Source organism: Pseudonaja textilis, chromosome 3 (genome assembly GCF_049901715.1).
Source record: "Pseudonaja textilis isolate UNSWEBS1 chromosome 3, rPseTex1.2, whole genome shotgun sequence".
In the NCBI taxonomy this organism is placed as follows: domain Eukaryota; kingdom Metazoa; phylum Chordata; class Lepidosauria; order Squamata; family Elapidae; genus Pseudonaja; species Pseudonaja textilis.
This window is the reverse complement of record NC_141992.1, coordinates 48,591,693-48,611,516: the sequence shown is the minus strand read 5'-3', so window position 1 is coordinate 48,611,516 and position 19,824 is coordinate 48,591,693. Positions and strand designations below refer to the sequence as shown.

Genomic DNA, 19,824 nt, shown 5'->3' with positions numbered 1-19,824 from the left:
ACCTTAGACTGTCTACTATTGACCTCACCCCTTTCCTAAGAGGTCTCTAGGGGGCGTGCATAAGCGCACCAACGTGCCTACCGTCCCTGTCCTATTGTTTCTTTTATTTTTATTTTATTTTTCTTATGTGTACCCATTTCATTTATTCATAACTATGTATACACTTATACTTATTATCTTGTAAACAACCGACAAATCAAATAAATAAATAAATAAATAAATAAATAAATAAAATAAACATTGTTGCTAATCAGAAAATGCACCTGTCAAGCACTGTGCCCTCTCCATTCCCCCCGTTGGTGGAGGGGCCCCATCAGATAATACTGTGCTTAATTCACCCTGGAACTTGGTTGGAACTTGGCATTCTTTCTCTAGTTTGGATTAGGCACAGTACTAATTAAAGAACTGAAGGAAGGAACGTGGCAACCTGTGATAATATCTATTTTTAAAGTGCCAGAATTAAAATAGAAAACATGATTTCATGATTCACGGCACTCTACATTTCTAATGAGTTTATGGCCAGCCCTATTCTGGGTTCAGATTAAATATGTTTGAAACTGTTTCTCAATTTTACGTATCTCCATGTTAGGACAAGTGAGTGAAGCTGCATTATTGTTTCCTTTTATTCTTATTCTAATGCTCATTTATGCTGTCTCATGCATACTTTACATATTTTCAGGTGCATTCATCCTCTGATGTGTATAATCTGAGGCACTGGATTGCACATAGTATCAACTCTCTCTCTTTTTAAGTTTTCTGTCATTTTGAGAGTAAACACATGAAAATGGTCAAATAAATAAATCAAATGTATTTTACAGCTGAAAGGAAAAGACCTTGAAATCACCTTCCAAGCCAAGAGAAACACAACATTTCGGCTTACTTTGATGAAGGACATGATCTCATCCAAACTAAAATCCACTAAAATTGCAGGCCCTAACCACTAAAAGGTTGCTTAGCTGTTCTATATGTGGTTACCAATGTCAATAGTTGTGATTTCACCAGATTCTACCCATTCTCTCTCTGACTGCTATGCACCAATCTATAGCCCAGTAGTTATCAACTTGTGGTCCGTGGACCCCTGGAGGCACCACAATGTCATCACGGGGTCCATTGAAGTCTTGAAGAAATGTTATGATTTAAATCTTGAATCAAGTCTTGGGGGCCTATGGCCACAAAAGGGTCCATCCTGAAGAAAAGATAGAAAGCCACTGCACTAGCCCATCACCAAGGCAGTGGAGAAAGTCTTTGGTGTCTTTAGTTTGATCACATTGTTCCAATACGAATCTTTACTTCTGTTTTAGATCTGTTTTATCTCCAACCTTTCCATTGCTCTCTTACTCGTTCTTCAGGTCTGGTTTCTCCTGTATGTTCTTACTTCCAGAGAATTCTTTGGTTTGACACAGTAGCTCATCCTCATCATTCTAGTGCAGATGTCATTGTTGTTTTAATGGGAAGAATAATCTGCTGTTGTACTGCTAGTAGATATGCCTTGTTTTCTTAGTTTGGATAATTAGTTTACTCAGTACTTAGGAGCTAGCTTACTTGGTGATATAAACAGATGCAAATACATTGTGGTCTCATTGCTTTTCTATGATATTTATTTATTTATTTATTTATTGAATTTATATTGCCGCCTGTTCGCCCGTGGCAACTCAGGGTGGCTTACAGAATATAAAACCACATTTAAGACAATCAAAACTAACAAAAAGAATCAAATAAATTAATATAGTACAATATAACAAAATCACTCCCCATTTCCCACCCCCCCCACCCCAGCAACAGCATATCACACGAGCCATTTAATGGGTTCCATCCCGCTCTGGGTTCCCCAGGCCCACTGGCAGAACCAGGTCTTCAGCGCCATCCGAAAGAATATTAGAGTGGGGGCCATTCTAATCTCTGGGGGAATGATGTTCCAGAAAGAGGGAGCTACCATGGAAAAGGCCCTTCTTCTGGTCCCACCCTTCCTTGGGGATGGGACCCACAACATTTCCTGCCTTCCCACTCTGATGGGTCGGGTAGATGTGACTGGCAAGAGGCAGTCTTGCCAGTCAGATATTGCTACCATTTGATATTGTTCTGATATTGCTGCCAATATCACAGCTCTGATAATTGCTGCCATTTCATACCTACCTAGGCAATCAGAGATTGATACGAACAATTATGGAGGATAGGATTCATATGAAAAGTGACAGTAATTTTTCTCTTTTGAGAATTCCTTATTGAGGCAGGCTATAGCAGGTGTTTCTCATATGGGAGAATGATACTTGAATTAAGTCTCATCTTCCACCATAAGATGACAGGTGTAATAGATGGATAATAACATTTAAGAACTGACAATAAATCAGTTCATTCATTGTAGTTGAAGAGTATGAGGAATTCCTCATGCCCTCTAGATACTTTTTACCATGATCTATTATTATCCTCAGTGAACATGATCAAAGGCCAAGAATAGTGGGCCTATAATTAAAAAGCAGGCCATTTACTTTTGTTCTGTTGCCAAAACCATAGCAAGGTAATTTTGCAGCTTTAATGCCTGTCATGCTATCTGGATTTTGCTTTTGGTGATACCAATAAGGATGTGCATAGATTCAGGAAGGCTGGTATATTGGTACTTATGCAAGCAGCTTCTTGACCTCTTTTTGACCTCTTGATAGTGATAGTTATATCACTATCAAGCTTTCACTGTTTTATTAGCCAGTGGGTGTATTTTTCTGCATGGTTAATGCATAATTGTGGACACGGAGTATACTGTGAGCTGCTACCCTTGCCATCATGATTAGGTATATATTATAGGCATGCATGTTTCTTTACTTCAGTTATATTCCTGAGAGCTACATGCTTTCTCCTCGGTGCTGAATATGTATTGCTGTGTCTGAGTATGCCCACGTGTACTGCCAGGTGTGTTGCTCTCTCAATTCATTTATGTATCTGCACATGGCTGTGACAACGTATGAGGAATGCAGTCACGCATTTATTTTCAAAGGTGGCCTGGACTGTGGTTTCTGATAACAACAAATCCCCTAGAGGTGCAATTAGTTCCTCTGCAGTGATCTTTTGTGATGATCTCAGAAGCTCTCCTAACCACTTCAGCACAGAATCCTGTATCAGTTGAGCCTGCCAAAGGAAAAAATCATGCCCCTTCTGCCCATGATTAAACTCATGGAACTCCTGTTCCAAAGCAAGAGGAGCAGAAGTATTTGGGTTAATCAGTAACCTCTTTTTTAAGGCAACTATTCTTGGCTGATCAAGATATATTCTGTCTAGTCTTCATTTCTAAATTGTTAGGTCAGCATAAATGGATTATTGTCAACTCCAAGCTAAATTGCATAATAACATTAAGGGTCTTCTAAGACTGCAGATAGCAATCAGTGCCATAGGCACATTGCCAAAGGCTCTAGGATTTGGATGTGTCGGTGTCACTTTCCAAGGGCTGTAGTTAAGCAATTCATCCCATCTTTGTTCACTTCCTAGGATTTGTGCTTGTGTCACTTTGCATTCTGACAAACAGCTGATTTGGGGATCAAGAACATTTTGTAGGATGGATCATATAACAATATAAAACTGAATCAGCTTTCACATGATGTTGAAACAATATCTTTCACAAGTGAGGAAATGAAAAGGCATCAGATATGGAATTGATTCATACAAGCAAAATCCAGTTTGCCACCAATAGATCATATGGCATTTCTTAGCCTGAAATATTTTCCCAGATGAGGGTTTTTATATTGATACAGTGTACTGATCTGGCATCTGTGGCATTTATTATATCCAGTCCATTCCAATTGCAAATTGAGATTTTCTTTATATTTCCACACATAATATTGTGGTTATGGTGGAAGTCATCTGATTTGATATTTGTATAAAAATAGGGAAACTAAGATTCAGTAGAGGCAAGAAATCCTGTGTTTTTAATAAAGCAGTTGATGTTCAGATGAAGAACAAATACTATCTTGGTGTACAAGAATTACGCCCACAGTTTTCTTCTGCCTAATAGATAGATGTGTGTTTTCTCTTAACCAGCCTCTCTTTTCTTTTAAAAAAAAAATGATTTTTATTGTTCTTTTTCAGCTTTAACACACGTTAATCTTGACTTTAACAGTATTGTGTCATCATTATTATATGTGTTAAATTATTCTACACATCAGTCTCATACAGATATCTACATTGATACATTTTTATATACAATCATTTACTTTTATCTGTAATAGTCTTCCCATAAGATCAAGTTGCAATCAAAACATAAGGCACTTGTAATCCAACATATTTAGATGAATTCTGCAGGGGTCCAGGTTGTGGGAGGCTGGCCTAGAGCCAGGTTAAGCCCACCTTTCTTTGAGGATGACAGGAAATATATGTGTTGACCTAAATAAATAGTGATCAGGCAGAATGTTTGCCCAGCTCAGCATCATCTGGGAAAGCTGTTTATACAGTAACACGGCTAGATTCTAGATGAATGATTAGCATAATTTTCTGTATCTGAACACCCATATATAAATCAGAATGGGTTTTAAAGCATGGTGAAAATAAATGTGTGTTGTTTATGTAGAGATGGGAGGAAGAAGAGGGTTAAATCTACCATTGTCTCTTTTTATTATTATTGCGAGTGTTTTTTTAAGTTCCAAATTGATTTGCTGAGTTTAATTTGTTGCAGATAAAGATTGGATAAGCATTCTGGGACTGCAGAGAAAAAGGCAGATAGTTAAGGCACAACAGAAAAGAGAGCAGCATTTGGTTATCTAAGAGAGAGATAGTAATGTTGCTTTTCCCTATCTGGTTCTCTTTATTTTTCTCCTTCCATCTATCATGTACAACCACAAATTTCTCAAGTTTCGTCATTCAATTGCAACCCTTATTCTCAGTTAAAACATCTGTTAAATATGCTGGACAGGGATGATGTTAAGGGAAAGCTGGTTTCTGCTATGATTATCTAAGTAAGGATGATTTGGAAGTGACAGTATTGCATGACAGCTACTCCAAAACAGCTTGTTTTTATAGAATCTCTGATCTCACCTGAATAATAAAGGTTCAACTGAACATACGTTGGCCTTCACTCATGTAAATTCAAGGTTAAAAGCAAACAATATAAAAAAATAAACTTGGTCTGTTTCTTTGCTTCTCTGCTATATGTGATTTTTACCTTGGAGAAGGTGCTGAAGCAATTGGTGCTTCCTGGAAGAAAAGAAATCATCTCTTTTTTCTGCACGCATGGTGTGGTTTAATAATCTACTAGGTTAGCCAACTGAAATATATTCTGCTGTACACCATCATTGACTGAGATCATATACTATATGGCATATTTAGCAACGTAGGCATTATATGATGCAGATCATATTTATGGCTTAGAATGAGGATGGACCATTTGAATCTCCAGAGTCAAACACGCCTATGGAAATTAATTGAGGAGAGAAGCAACCTGCAGTTGAAATTTCCTAACAGTGAAGACAATTAACCAGTGGAACAGCTTGCCTTCAGATTTTGTGAGTGCTTCATCGCTGGAGGTTTTTAAGAAGAGACTGGACTGCCATTTGTCTGAAATGGTATAGGATATCCTGCTTGAGCAGGGGGCTGGACTAGAAGACCTCCAAGGTCCCTTCCAGCTCTATTCTGATTCTGATCTTGGAGTTCTCATTATCCAGAGCTCCTCCAAAGTGGGCAGGATCTAAGTTTCAACAAATTTGAGATTGATAGTTTGCCTTAAGAGACTGAAAGTAACAATATCAATCCAACAAAATAAACAAAAAGAAAGAAAAAAGTTGCCCAAGTTGGGTCTATTCTTCTTAGAAGCAAAATAAATCCACCTAAATCCTCCCTAAACTCCCAAAATACAACCAAACATTTTGGACATGTCATTCCAATGACATGATATCATCAGTCTTAGTTTCTTTGCTGCAAAAAAAGCCCATTACCTTATTTATCAAGCCACTGTGAAACAAATTATGAATTAATACAATGGGAGAATTCAACTACACACACACACACACACACACACACACACACACACCTATGCTGCAGGCTAATACCAGCCTAATCAAATCTGTTGCATTCAGTTGAGTTTAAAATTGTTCATTCTGTGCTGAAAAAATCTAACTAACTACAAAACAATACCAAAAAGATACAGAATGCTTAGCCATTTATTGATATGTGGGATGTTTACATCCCAAATCCAGCATTCCTATTTGTCTTGAACTATAAGAAATATTCTCATCTTCTCCAATTAGCAAACTTGAATTACAGTTTGATTTTATCATTTGGGATTTAAGACTATTTCAGAATGTTCTGTATGAATTTTAATGTTAAGGAAATTATTTCCCTGAAGAATAACTTTGCAATGAAGTTGTAATAGTGCAAAAGCTTAGTAACGGGCCAATTCTAATGAATTTTCCCAGCAATGTTCTTGTTTGTGTCATGTGACCTGCTACTGAAGATATCACAAAATATTTATGGAGTATTGAAAGCCAACAAAAGTGTGCATTAGTTCTATTTGGGAACCTTGCTTTCACTGTGACTATTTCTGCCATGTACAATTATTTTTTGTAACCGATGAAATATTTCTACATTCTCTTTATGAAGTGCTTTTTATTTAGCAGATGTTTTCAGAAAATCAGAACAAGTTCTTCGGGTTTTACTTTTTAGCTTTTCAATCTGACATGGTGGCATTTAATTAATTATGCCTGGAAACTGTAGAAATGCAGAAAGACCTTATGTCCCTAGATTTGTCTCCTGCTAAGAGAAAATGTTTGAAAAAAGGGTCTGATGGATAAATTTTTTTAAAAAAACTATTTCAGAATATGGTGCTGTTTACCATAAGGCAAAAGGTAAAAGGTTCACATAAATGGGAAGATAATAGAAAACCATGCATTTCATCTCCCAGAAGGCCTCTGCTTGTTTCCAGGTAAAGTTCAGGCGATTGTTTCCCCTACCTATTTGTGTTCTTTCCTTGCAGCGCATGAGGTCTGGTCCTGTTGGCAGAACGGCTGACCCCTTGGCGATAAATAACCAGGGCCGCAGACAATGTCAACTTCCTGTGATGAGTCTGTGGCATCTGTTGAAGAAGTAACAGATAGCTTCTGGGAGGTAAGGACTTCCCCTTGGTATGACAGAAATGTTCATGATTGGCTGACTAAGGAGTGACTTAACTTAGTAAGAGCCAGCCAAATGCAAAACAGCTTTTCTTACTGAGGATGCTGAAAACCCATGGAACTAGGGAACACAGTCACTTCAAAAAGCAAATACGTTTAGAGCAGGGGTGTCAAACTCATGTCATCACGGCAGCATCACATGATGTATCAGGACTTTTATCCCCTTTGCTAAACTAGGTGTAAGGCTTCTGATTCTTTCCCAGTATTTGTGCAAATGCATCAAATTTAACCTATCAAGTATCTGTTGTTTGAAAGGAAGAGTCAGAATTTTCTGTAAAGAGGCAGAAGTATAACCATGGCAATCAAGTTTTCAAGAGTTTTTCCTCTTTTGAAATCAGATGCCCCCTCTTCTCCCCCACTTCTCCTGTTCCCCACCCTCTGATACACATGCTTCCTGCAGGGTGCAGGTTTCCCCCTTCCCTCATGTCCTGAACCAACCTGGCCTCCAGGATGGTTCCTGGAACTACAGCCAGTCACTTATTCTAGGCAACTATTCATGTACCTGGCAGGTGGGGAATTATAAGCGGACAGTGAAGCGGATTGATGATGGATATCGGCTTTGCAATGATCTGATGAATTGTGTCCATGAACGAGCCAAGATTGAGAAGGCATATGCTCAGCAGCTGGTTGATTGGGCCAAGAGGTGGAGGCAACTGATAGAAAAAGGTATTTCTAACTCTTTCCTTGTAATAGTGTAGAAGAATAGACTGGGAGAGAGCTTTTTCAAAGGCAAAAGAGGGAGGGAATTGCAATCTGCACAACTGTATCTGGTTTTATGTGGACAATATGAAGGAGAGAGACCCCAAGGTCTCTCTTTTTTCTTCAGTTATTTTCATTTACTTTAAAAAGAAAGCATGGCTGTTCTGTTTTCCTATATTTGAAGTTTCCAAGTTTCCTTAAAGGCAATTTTGTGGGCTTTTTAGAAAATTAATTTTTAATTTTGACAGGTATTACTTCCAGATAAAAGTGTGTCCAAGATTATTGCAATAAAAACAATTCAAATTTAAGAGTAGTATGTAATACATTAAGCCATTCAATCAAAATGAGCCAGAGCACCATTAAAAGTTTATAAATTTTCTAAATATCACAGTTCAATGAAATGCATGCTTATTAAGAAGCTAATCCAGTTCAGTGTGGAGCTTCCTTGCACTGAATTAATACATAATTATAATCTTACTTGTAAATATAAAACAGTACATATCCAATACCAGCATGGTATCCTATGTCAACTCATAAAACATTTTGTACACACATTTTATAGTTGTCAACAGAAAGAAGTGGGGGGAGTTTCAAAGAGCAGGCAGCAATGTGGAATCGAAAGTACATTCCATTTATATTTTCTTCAGAGACTGATTAGATGACTGAAGCTTCTGCCGCACAAAAATCTAATTAGAGAGCTTGATTGATGACTCTTGACTATGGACGTGTTTTGTTGGATGATACACCCAGAGGGGTGTGGGGTGGGGAAGCAGGATCAAGGGTGACAGTGAATTATGTATCTCAGAGTCGGCTACACCTAGGCTAATGCTGGCATGTTAGTTTCTAATAAATCCTTTCAAGTGTTGGGAGTGTGGCTCGAGGCTCATGATTTAATTGGAGTAACTGCCGGAATCCTGACATCCTATTCCGCGTGATGAAGGCATGACGAAAGGGAGCAGGATTATAGGCATTTCTTTTGTTCAGGCAGTTGGGTATTGGTATGAGCAAACTGATGTCTTCCAAGCTTTTGCATCTTGAAGACCAATCAGATCTGACAGCATGATTGGTAGCAAGGGGCTATGTATTTTTTAATCCAAAATATCTGGAGGGCAGCAGGTTGCCAATATTTAGCTTCATAAACAGGCTCTTGCAATTGCTTTGAGGACTGAGGAACTGAGTCCTGTGAGGAGTGAGCATTTAACCATCTGCCATTACCACTGCTTCAGTTTTCAAAGCAGCCATGATGTTGTTCATTAAAAAATAAATTCCCTGAAGATTTGATCTTCCACTTCATGATTTTTAGAGTGGCTCTCATGATTACTGATTTAAATATCAGTGTGAGTTGATATGAGACTTGTAAAGTGACTGGATCTTTTACAGTCACAAACAATGATCACAAGTCTGCAGCTAGGGTATCTGAGAGGCTCCCTTAGGCTTCATCACTGCGGGCTTCTCCGCTCTCTCAACAATTCATTTGTTAATAAAATAGAACAGTCTCTCAACTTTTGAGTGCATTATAGGAGCATTCAGTCTGTACAGAAAAAAATGGGCTGTTATTTCAGGATGCTGAGCTATTCTCTTTACTTGGTGATGTTTTTGCGTAGGTCCCCAGTATGGCAGTTTGGAGAAGGCCTGGATGGCTATAATGACAGAGGCAGACAAAGTCAGCGAACTACACCAAGAAGTTAAGAATAGCCTACTGAATGATGATTTTGAAAAGGTGAAGAACTGGCAGAAGGATGCTTTCCACAAACAGATCATTGGAGGCTTCAGGGAGGCCAAGGAAGCAGAAGACGGTTTTCGGAAAGCACAAAAACCCTGGGCCAAGAAGATGAAGGAGGTAGGAAGGAGTGGAGGAGAGAAGATAACACAGGGCTTCTTAACCCCAGCTTACTTTACAGTTTACTTTACAGAGGTTGACGTGGCCTTTCTTTCATTGACAACAACTTTCCTAACCTGATATTTTCCAGTTATGTTGAGATGAAAATTTCCCATTGCCAGACTGACTGGGATTTTGAGAGTTGCAATGCCAGTTTGATTGCAGAACCCTATACATTTGTGGGGGGCAGCAAATTAGCAAGGGACCAAAACATGTCTGTTGATTCTTAAGATAACCAAGGCAGGATAATATGAAAACATGGAAAGGAAACATCAGTGTTGGGCCATGATCTATAGAACCCCTTTCTTTGTGGTTTAGATCAGGAGTTTTCAAAATTTTCCAGATTGCAGAACCTAACAGTGAAGGAAAAACAGGAATTCCCAGCCAAGAGGCAAAGTTCTAGCTCAGTGTTTCTCATCCTTGGTCATTGAAGTTCATGCGATGTATAGTTTATAGAAAATTGGCTGCATTCAATTGAATGTTATTCCCTACCCTCCAGTCTTTCATAGAACCCCATCAGCCTTTTGTGCAACCATAGGACCTCATGGAAGACATCCATGAAAACTGTGAGTTAAATTACACCCTTAGATACTATATGAAGTAATTCCCATGCTCTGTATGCAGATTAAAAATGACAAAAGCTCTCAAGTTGGGCTCAGTACTTTAAAAATGCATCCCTGCAGTTTTGTTAGCAGTGGTACAAATGTAGTAGGCCATAATATTCTTCCAAAATGTGGATGTTCTTTTTTTTAAAAAAAAAAACCTAATGTATAGCCCTGGAATTCCCAGTGATTCCCCCATCCAAATATAAATTAAGGCCAACCTTAATTAGTCTCTTGCTGAGGCGATATCTCTACAGAAGTAATATTTATCACTATCTATGAACTGCATGGCTATAAGGTTCATGTTTTAACTTCTCAACTTCTACAAATTTTTAAACCCAAAACTTTCATGGTTGCTAAGAAAACTGTGAAATATAGTATGTCGATAAATTAAAGCATGCAACGAAGTCGTGTATTTTGTTCAGTTTATGGAGATAGCAAGTTAGGATTCCTCATTTCATAATACAGTTATTCTTAAAATATTTTATTTATTTGATATCCTCCAGATGATTTGGTCTGCAATTCCCATAATCTCCAGTGAAGATCACCTCAGGTCATAGACTTCATTAATGAAATTGGAGAATTTCTATTGAGAAGGAATTGCCTGCTGGATGCTAGAACATTACTTACAATCTCTGTGCAGAAGATTCACCAGCGGCAAGGATTTGATAACTTATGCTGACCCTCTGAAATAATTTGTCTGGGTTCTTTCTCTTGTCTCTCAAACCAGCTGGAAACAGCCAAGAAAGTATATCACTTGGCATGCAAAGAGGAGAAACTTGCTATGACCCGGGAAGCTAATAGCAAAGCTGAGCAATCTATTACGCCAGACCAGCAGAAGAAGCTTCAAGACAAAGTGGAAAAATGCAAGCAAGATGTACAAAAGGTAGGAAGGACCTCCACCAAAATAACTCTGAAAGTTAATGCATATCCTTTTATATGAGCAAGCAGCAATCCAGCCCAGTCCTCTTATGTACACAATCACTGTCACATGCAGAAATATATAACTGCACAGAGGAAAAATAGTCATCTTCGTGTTTAGATATAGATGGAGATATAAGCATACATGTCAAATGTATTCATTTCGGTCTGGAGACAAGATATATTGATCACCTCAGAAAGTACAATTCATACTTTAAATTGTTTATTTGTGTGTATTATGTAAGGTCCAATAATCACTTTCCATATCCGCTGCTATTCTTTCTTTTTTGAATCTGAAACAGAAATCCTATCAGAAGACTATTTAGTGACACTGTCACAAGTTCACACATGGTGACTGTATTTTCTAAATTCAGAATTAACTTGAAACTTTGTTTCTTATTTGCATAACAAGTTCCAGGAACAATATTAAATCATGCTTCCAATAGAGGTGGCTGCAGCTGACATTAACTGCAGCTGAGATTAATGTTTATTCAGTGCTGATACGGAATAAACTCATAATGTGGGCAAGATTGAAATCCTTATGCAAGTTTATTTGTGATTATGTCTTATTTTATTTTATTTATTACTTCTATGGGTAATCTGTAAATAATATTGTATCAATGTTGTACTTAAAAGAGCAAAATTATACATGCCTACCTACCCAGAAAATCTTACATGGATAGGATTGAGCAGTGGCCTTAGTCAGGGAAACTGAACCATGTTTCTTTGTTGTCTGGACAGGCTCTGGAGAAATATGAGAAAGTTGTGGAGGAGGTGAAAAAGGGCACTCCACAGTACATGGAGAGCATGGAGCAGGTCTTTGAGCAATGCCAGCAGTTTGAAGAGAAGCGGCTTAATTTCCTGAAAGAAGTGCTGTTAGATATCAAGCGGCACCTGAACCTGGCAGAGAACAGCAGGTATTATTATCATTATCGTTGTTGTTATTATTATTATTATTATTATTATTATTAATTGCACAGTCAGCCAGATGTTCAGACTGGATTTGGCATTTTTGTCTACTTATCAAGTCCTTACCAAGGACCTGGGATAGGCAAATCTGAATGTTTGATGGCGTTACAGATATGGTTGCAGGAAGGAAGCTGTTCCAAGTAAAGCTGCTTTCTGCAATTGACCAATGGCAAATTTGTCAATGACGATGATGTTCAAGTGGTGCTCCAATTATTTTGGGATTGTACCCAAGGTGCCTATTACTATTACTACTACCTTTGCTTGCTTTTGCCACAGTTCTCTTTCTATTTGCAGGACTTTGTGTTAATAAAAAAATGAAGATTGTACCAGTTCAGACTGAATGTGGATATGTAAAGCTTCTTATTAAGAAGGAAATACTACTTCTGGTAGAAATCTAACATAGTCATTTTCTACTTGAAGATGTTTAACATAAATCTCTTTTTTATTTTTTATAGTAATTTTATAAAAGATTGTGATTATGATAGTAGGAACTTATACAAACTAAAATAAAAAGATTAAAAGGTGCAAAAAGAAAAAAGAAAATGAAGAAGAAAAGAAAAAAGAAATATATACAGTGGTGACTTTCCATCTTCATCACAAGTATAAACTATTTTAGTGATTTATCACTTCCACTTAAAATACAACAAATGATCTCTTCTTCTCCATATCCCATATTTATAAACAACCATAAGGCACTGTAATTTCAGTCCTGATGTCAGCAAAGATTTATTAAAGACCAGAAATAGTAACTTATCTATTTTAACTGTAATCAAATTAATTAACATTATAGTCCATGCTTTTACTTCTAACAATTTTCAGTGCATTCAAATAAATTTGTAAACCTTATCCCTTCTCATAAGATCCTTCCAAATTTTAATAATTCTCGTTTGTAAATCCAAGATAGGAAAATTATCCAGATCACTCTCTTGGTTTATTGTTTGCCTTTGAATTATTAAAGAATCAACTGGTTTCTTTTATATATCTAGTGTAAGATCTTTTCCCATGTTTCTTGTAGCCTGTTATTTGTAAAATCAACAGTCTCATCAGGTAAATGTTTCACAACAATTTATCCATAGAGGCAATTGTCTCTGTTGACACTATTAATATTAACTTCTGAGTCCCTTTTACAAAAATATATTTCAGTATGTTCAATGTTAGAATATTGTGCTCCATTCTGTAATTATATTTTGTGTTCTTCTCCTTTAACTGTAATTTTTAGTTCTCTCTAGTGTCTTCATTTTTTAAATCTTTCCTTAATATGTCTTTTTTTAAATTCAAAACAATAGCATTTTCCCATGGGAAGTGTTCTTTATCATTAATTCCAAAATGTTATTTAAAATCTATCTGGACCCTTAATTTATTTGTAACTTTCTAAAATAAAAGCCTTAGTAACCCTTTTGCTGTTTTTTCCCTTCCCCAGTTAAGTTAATAATAGAATAACAGAGTTGGAAGGAACCTTAGGGGTATTCTAGTCCAAAAAGCTCTATACCAGTGTTGGTGAAGCTTTTTGGCACCAAGTGCCGAAAGGGGAGTGTGCACGTGCCGGTAACCAAAAGAGCAGCTGCCCAGTGCGCATGTGTGTGCTGAGTGGCTGCTCTTCCAATTTCAGGCGCACGCATGCGCCCCGGCCACCTGGTCTTTCAGTTTCTGGCACACATGCGCGTATGAAGTCCAGGTCGCTGGTGCGCCTGCACATACCAGAAACCAAAAGAGAGCTGCACATGCGCAACAGTCAGCTGCTCTTCTGGTTTCTGGCTCTCCCATGCATGTGAAGACCAGCTGGCCAATGTTCTGGAACCTGGAAGAGCAATGGGTGATGGCTCACGTGTCTGGAGAAATGGCTCTGCGTGCCACTTCCAGCACACGTGGCATAGGTTTGCCATCATGGCCTTATACCATTTCAGACAAATGGTTGTCCAATTTCTTCTTTAAAATCTCCAGTGTGAGATCACCCACAACGTCTAAGGCAACTCGTTCCACTGATTAATTTTTCTGTCAGGAAATTTCTCCTTAATAATTCTTTTTAAACTTGTAGTTAAAATTTTCTTTCACTAAGGATTGAAAGAAACTCACCCAGTGCTGTCATACTTGTCAGTTCAACAATTTCGAATAACTGAAAAGTAGTTAACAAGCAATTTTTTAAAGTGTTTAGAAAAGGAAGTGTGCTAAATTTTAAAGATGCCAACTATGGCATGAGCAAGATTTATTTATTAATCAAATTTAGATGGCTGCTCACCTCATGGGAAACGACTAAGAGCTGATGGATATTTCCATTGCTCGAAACCTATCAGACACCACCACTATATTATGGTCTCCTCAGGAGCAACTGTCTGGAGTACTTGTGGGTGATCTCAAATCCTTTCCTTTTCTGGAGAGGTTTGAAAAGCTGGTCTACCTACCAGCTATTCATTCTTTACTGCAGTAGTTTTGCTGCATTTTGCAACACCCCACTTCCACCTCTTTTTCCTAATCAAATTCCCACCCACCTCCATGCAGGAAGAAACTGAGTCATCTAATACAGGGACTTTTAACAAAGGTCTTTCCCTGAACTGCTTTTGTTTGGATTGTGGCTGATACAACCAAACCAGCTTTGAACAGTTACTCCATCTTCTCTGTAATCTAATATCTTTGTAGTGGTGTGTGTGTGTGTGTGAGAGAGAGAGAGAGAGAATAACAAATATGGGAGCCACAGAAGTGGAAGCAGCTCTGTAAAACTTCATGAATGAAACAAAGTGATTCTCCATTCAAAGTCTGGCCTGGAGGCATCTTTAAAATAAGAAACTGCAATGTTGGGCACATTCAGTGTGTTGCTGAGCTTTATTAGAACAAGTTGAGTGATGATTTCCTTTTTTTAAATGAAGATTCTGCATAGATTTTTGGACTCTGTCTTCTATCATCTGGGATGCTTTTGTGATACACTCTGTAATCCTCCAAAATGTAAGGGCTACTGTCATGAATTAGGTACATACAGTCTGTTTGTCTCACAATCTCATTATTGTCTGCTGTGTGGCATAAAGCTTTTAAATATTTCAGAAATATTTCAGAAATATTTTCCATGCCAAACCACTTGCAGAACCATCAATATTTTCTGCCCTCTCCTTATTAGCAGATTTCTCTTGAAAAAAAGTGCTGGGAAAAATCATGGAAGAAGGGTGATATCTTCAGGAACCCATATAAAGTTTGTTTATACAAAGTAAATGGGATTTAAATGTGGTAGAATGAATATCAATAAATAAAAATATAATTCATAATCCTATGAATAGGGCAAGGTGATTATGCTATAATATTGTCATTTAAAGGTTTTCTACTTGCTATGCCATCAAGCTTCTTTGTCTAATGTGTCTAATGGTGGTTTCTTACTTCAATCCTGTGTTTATTACTTTATCTATTTGCAATATGCAGCTATTCTAAAGTCTATCGTGAGCTGGAGCAGACCATTCGTGTGGCCGATGCACAAGAAGACCTTCGGTGGTTCCGCAACACTTGTGGCCCCGGGATGCCTATGAACTGGCCTCAGTTAGAAGTAAGAAGCTGTCGCAGGATGATACCTCCAAGGATGGCTGCACTGCCAAGCTGTAGGTTATAAATCCATGGCTATTAGTCATGATGGATATCTGGAGCTTCAGAATTGAGAGAGCCATGGTCCATGTGCCTAGAAAAACTAGGACACAGAGATGTTATCCTCTCCTGATGATGCTCCCTGCAATGGAATTCTACCTCTCTGAATACTGAAGTAACTTTAGAATAGCTTCTATGTCCTACTTCTGGTTTTACCAGAAACCACATGGTAAACCACTGCAAGAAGTGGAATGTGTTTATTATGTTCTTAAAACTGGAGCTGAGTCATAGCGCAGTTGAAGCATTGGAAACTGAGGCTTTGAGATTAGGTTTTTTTTTTCATCTGCAGGAATGGAATCCAGATGCAACACAAACAATAAACCGAAGAGAGAAACCAAAAAAGAATGAGGGAGGCAACACGCCCAATGCCAGTGGAGGTGGGGAAGCAACAGCACAGGGAGGAGATCGTGGCAGGTAAGTATGTGAGATGTTTCCAGTTTGAGCCTGTCAAGATAGAATGCTTAGAATAGACTTGAGTATCAAAGTCTCACTATCTCCAGTTGTCCCACAGTGTTAGATATATCAGATATTTATTAAGTAATATCATTCCTTATGATGCTGTGTTCCATTACCAGTGTCAGCAGTTATGAACGTGGCCAAGCCTACACTGGAGAGTGGTCAGATGATGAGGGTGGCAACACTTACAACTCCAATGAAGCCAATGGTGGTGCCAATTCCTTTGAAGAAGAAACAGTTGGGAAAGGTGTCCGTGTACGAGCTCTGTATGATTACGATGGGCAAGAGCAGGATGAGCTGAGTTTCAAAGCAGGTATGCATTTGCAACTTTTTGAAATAGCTGTGTCATTTTGGGGGGGGGGGGTCATCTGACCTCTGCAAAATGTAGCAGTGTAATCTAGAGCAGGGGTCCCCAAACTTGGCAACTTAAGAATTCAGCTTAAGTTTAGACTTCAACTCCCAGAATTCTTAGGTCCACAAGTCTTAAAGTTGCCAAGTTTGGAGACCTCTGATCTAGAGTACTTCACAGCCCTAAGAAAACTTTCTATTTTGTTTTTAATAAAAAGGCAGTCTTCTGAAGTCACAGTATGAAGGTACACTATATTCTTTTCCCACTGATCATTTTCTCATACAAAATCGCATATCCTCTTACTTTTTCCCACATAAGTTTTACATATATGTGACTCAACATCAAATACACAACAGAACAGTGTAGGGAAACACTGTTGGGAGACAGGATGAAATCAGTTAGAGAGAGGATATCAGATTGATAGTGTGCACTCAATTTGCAATTTATCATTATTTTCCTAGGCGATGAATTAACCAAATTAGGTGAAGAAGATGAACAAGGGTGGTGCAGAGGACGTCTGGACAACGGGCAACTTGGTCTTTATCCAGCTAACTATGTGGAATTTATCTAATTCTGTCATGTTCTTCTTGTGCTGCCAGAATTCAACCCTCTCCAGTCCACCATCTGTCTATACCAGCCAAGTAGCCATCTTGCTCTACAGTCATTCACTTAGCACAGTTATATTATATTTTCCAATCAATCTTTTATTTTTTTAATTACATCTCTAAAAAGTATTTTGTGGTAGCTTTACTATTTTAGTTTCTTAAAGAAATGAGATATGAAAAGTCAACACTGTTATTGGAGGGCTTGTCTTGTAAGTGAACACCAATATTTCAAGGCTTTAAAGCCTAATCAACAAAGCTTCCGATTGGTTGGATTTTAATTATAAAATGTATGTAAGAAACATTCCAAATGGCTTATTCTGCCTAGCATTTAAGCTCTGGGGAAAATACAATTCACTCTCACTGAAAAAAACAAATAAACAAAAATAAGGAGACAGGAAATATAAGTTTTTTATTTCTCATTTTCTCTCACCCCTCTGCAGTATATTTCTTACCTATTTCTATTCTAAGAACAAAAGACAAGATATATTTGTTCTTTCCAAGTAATCCCAATCACCATTTTCTGCTGCAATAGTCTACATTAATTATCCAACAATCATCCAGAACAACTGCAGTAACTGAAAGAGATGGCATGTGTGGTATGTTATGAATTTGTTCCATACCAGTTTCCTCAATGCCACTAAAATATGTGGCTTGTTCTTCTTCTGAGTTTAGACAGGGTTGTTGAACCTGAGGAACACGCAGTAAAGCTTAGTAGACCTGGCTTCTTTCTCTCATTTTCTTTTGAGGAATTGAATTGCGTTCCTCAGGACATGAGTGGATATATCCCTTTTGTATCCCTGCAAAGATTAATCAGAAAATTCTGATATTTCCAGCCTCAGAACAGGACTTAAAGGAGATGCAAAATTATCTAATTGCCATTTATACACTTAAACAGATGTTGCACCAGGAAAAGAAATGCATGTGATTGGTATTTTAAAAAACACTGTTGAAGGAAACACCTCTATGTTCTTGAGCAATGGAAAATGAGTTTAATTAGGCACCTTTTTAATTTAAACACAAAGAGGCTTTATTAGAGAAATATATGGGCATTATCAAGACAACATCCTTTCAAATAAGTATCAAGAGAACAGATGTGCGTGAGGACAAAAGCAGGCAAAAAGCAACCTGAGAATTAGCAGTTTTGCAAACTAAGAGTAGAAAGGGATAAACAGAAAGCACACAGACAATTCCTATCTATCTTATTGCCCCTTGTCATTGTAGGTCATGAGATTTCCAGAGCCAGGGCAATTTAAGTCATTGTTGCAACACCCTTTTCACCAATTCAAACCCTAAGCCATAACTTCCATCTACCTGTATCAATCTTTGGGCAAAGACTTTGTAGGTCATCTGCCACATCTCTTTTAATGGGCAGGATTTCAATTAGTCCCTTTTACTGTGTATCTTGTACATAATATACTCTGTTTATGTGCTGCATTCTAATGCAGTCTTCCCCATTAGGAAGAACTGACAGTACAGTACCTATAGTTGTTATTATTGTCTTTGACTCATAATCTCAAAGTCCTTTCAGTCTCTTGGCATGATTGTGCTTCTGATACATATCTACGTCTGGGGACAACAAGATAACAACTGCCCATCTCATTTGAAGAACAGCCACTCATTTAAGGATTTACAGCCTGTTTTGTGTTCTGCCAAGTCTTCCTTTCCTGGTTCCTCAAAACCAGGTGACTGCTCAACATACATGTCTTCCTAAATTTCTCCATGCAGAAATCCAAACTTTACATCAACGTGGTACATCTGCATATTCCCAGCTGTTGCTATACTGAGCAGTGTTTATATTGAAGTGTTATGGCAAAAGTCTCATCATAGTCTTCATCTGTTAGTCTTTTGAAATAACCAAGGTCAAGAAACAAGCAGCAGAGATTTGTTTGTTGTAATAAAATAAAATAGCAGTAACTTGCAATCCTGTCAAAAAATTTCTTCACCATATTTTATGCCAGATAAAATCAAGATGTGGCTATTTTGAATTATTTTCTCAGAATTGAGTAAACTTTTCTGCCTCTGCAACAGTTCCCTCCCCCCTTCCCAACAACAGATCTACATTTTTTTCACACCATATTTTTAATCTATCCCTTTGCCTTCTGGCTTTAGAGTGCTGGGCATCCACTTCTATATTGCACTGGATCTTGAAAACCCACTTTCATTCCATTATTTTCTTTCCTTGCAGATCATTCAATGAGTTCCCAAGTATTCTTCTGAAATGTTTTCATTTCCTTTTTTTGAAGGGTTTTTTCCTTGTTTAGATTTGTTAGCAAACACTTAATGTCTTTCCCAGAACAAAATTCTTCTATCTGTTCCTTTTTGGTTATGTAGGAAAATCTTCAGGGTGAAATGTTTTTTGCTGGATCTCTCTGAACACTGCAGCTGCAATGAGTCAGTTTGTGTTTCTGGATCGAATAATTAGAATAATAGTTCTGGATTGAATAATTAGCACATGATGAAGGCTTCCATTGAAGCAAATGGATTCAGGTTGATTATCCGGCTGTCAGGAGTATCCTTTAAGGTGTATTCTGAACATTAAAATAAGTCATGCTGCATATTTATGTGGAGTGATCCAGGCAGTGGC

General features: G+C 37.8%; 1 protein-coding gene across 5 annotated transcripts in view; it reads left to right on the top strand.

Moving 5' to 3' along the window:
* The window catches only part of PACSIN1 (protein kinase C and casein kinase substrate in neurons 1), a 71,662-nt gene extending 53,812 nt beyond the window's left edge, over positions 1-17,850 (top strand). For all 5 annotated transcript variants that reach the window (XM_087929591.1, XM_087929594.1, XM_087929592.1 and 2 more), the window contains 9 exons: positions 6,947-7,077; positions 7,652-7,808; positions 9,446-9,681; positions 11,053-11,208; positions 11,985-12,160; positions 15,615-15,735; positions 16,120-16,244; positions 16,406-16,599; positions 17,097-17,850. In XM_087929591.1, the coding sequence (XP_087785717.1) occupies positions 7,015-7,077; positions 7,652-7,808; positions 9,446-9,681; positions 11,053-11,208; positions 11,985-12,160; positions 15,615-15,735; positions 16,120-16,244; positions 16,406-16,599; positions 17,097-17,206 (1,338 nt within the window). In that variant the 5' untranslated portion in view covers positions 6,947-7,014 and the 3' untranslated portion in view covers positions 17,207-17,850. The remainder of the gene's footprint in view (positions 1-6,946; positions 7,078-7,651; positions 7,809-9,445; positions 9,682-11,052; positions 11,209-11,984; positions 12,161-15,614; positions 15,736-16,119; positions 16,245-16,405; positions 16,600-17,096) is intronic.
* The last annotated feature ends 1,974 nt before the right edge of the window (positions 17,851-19,824 follow it).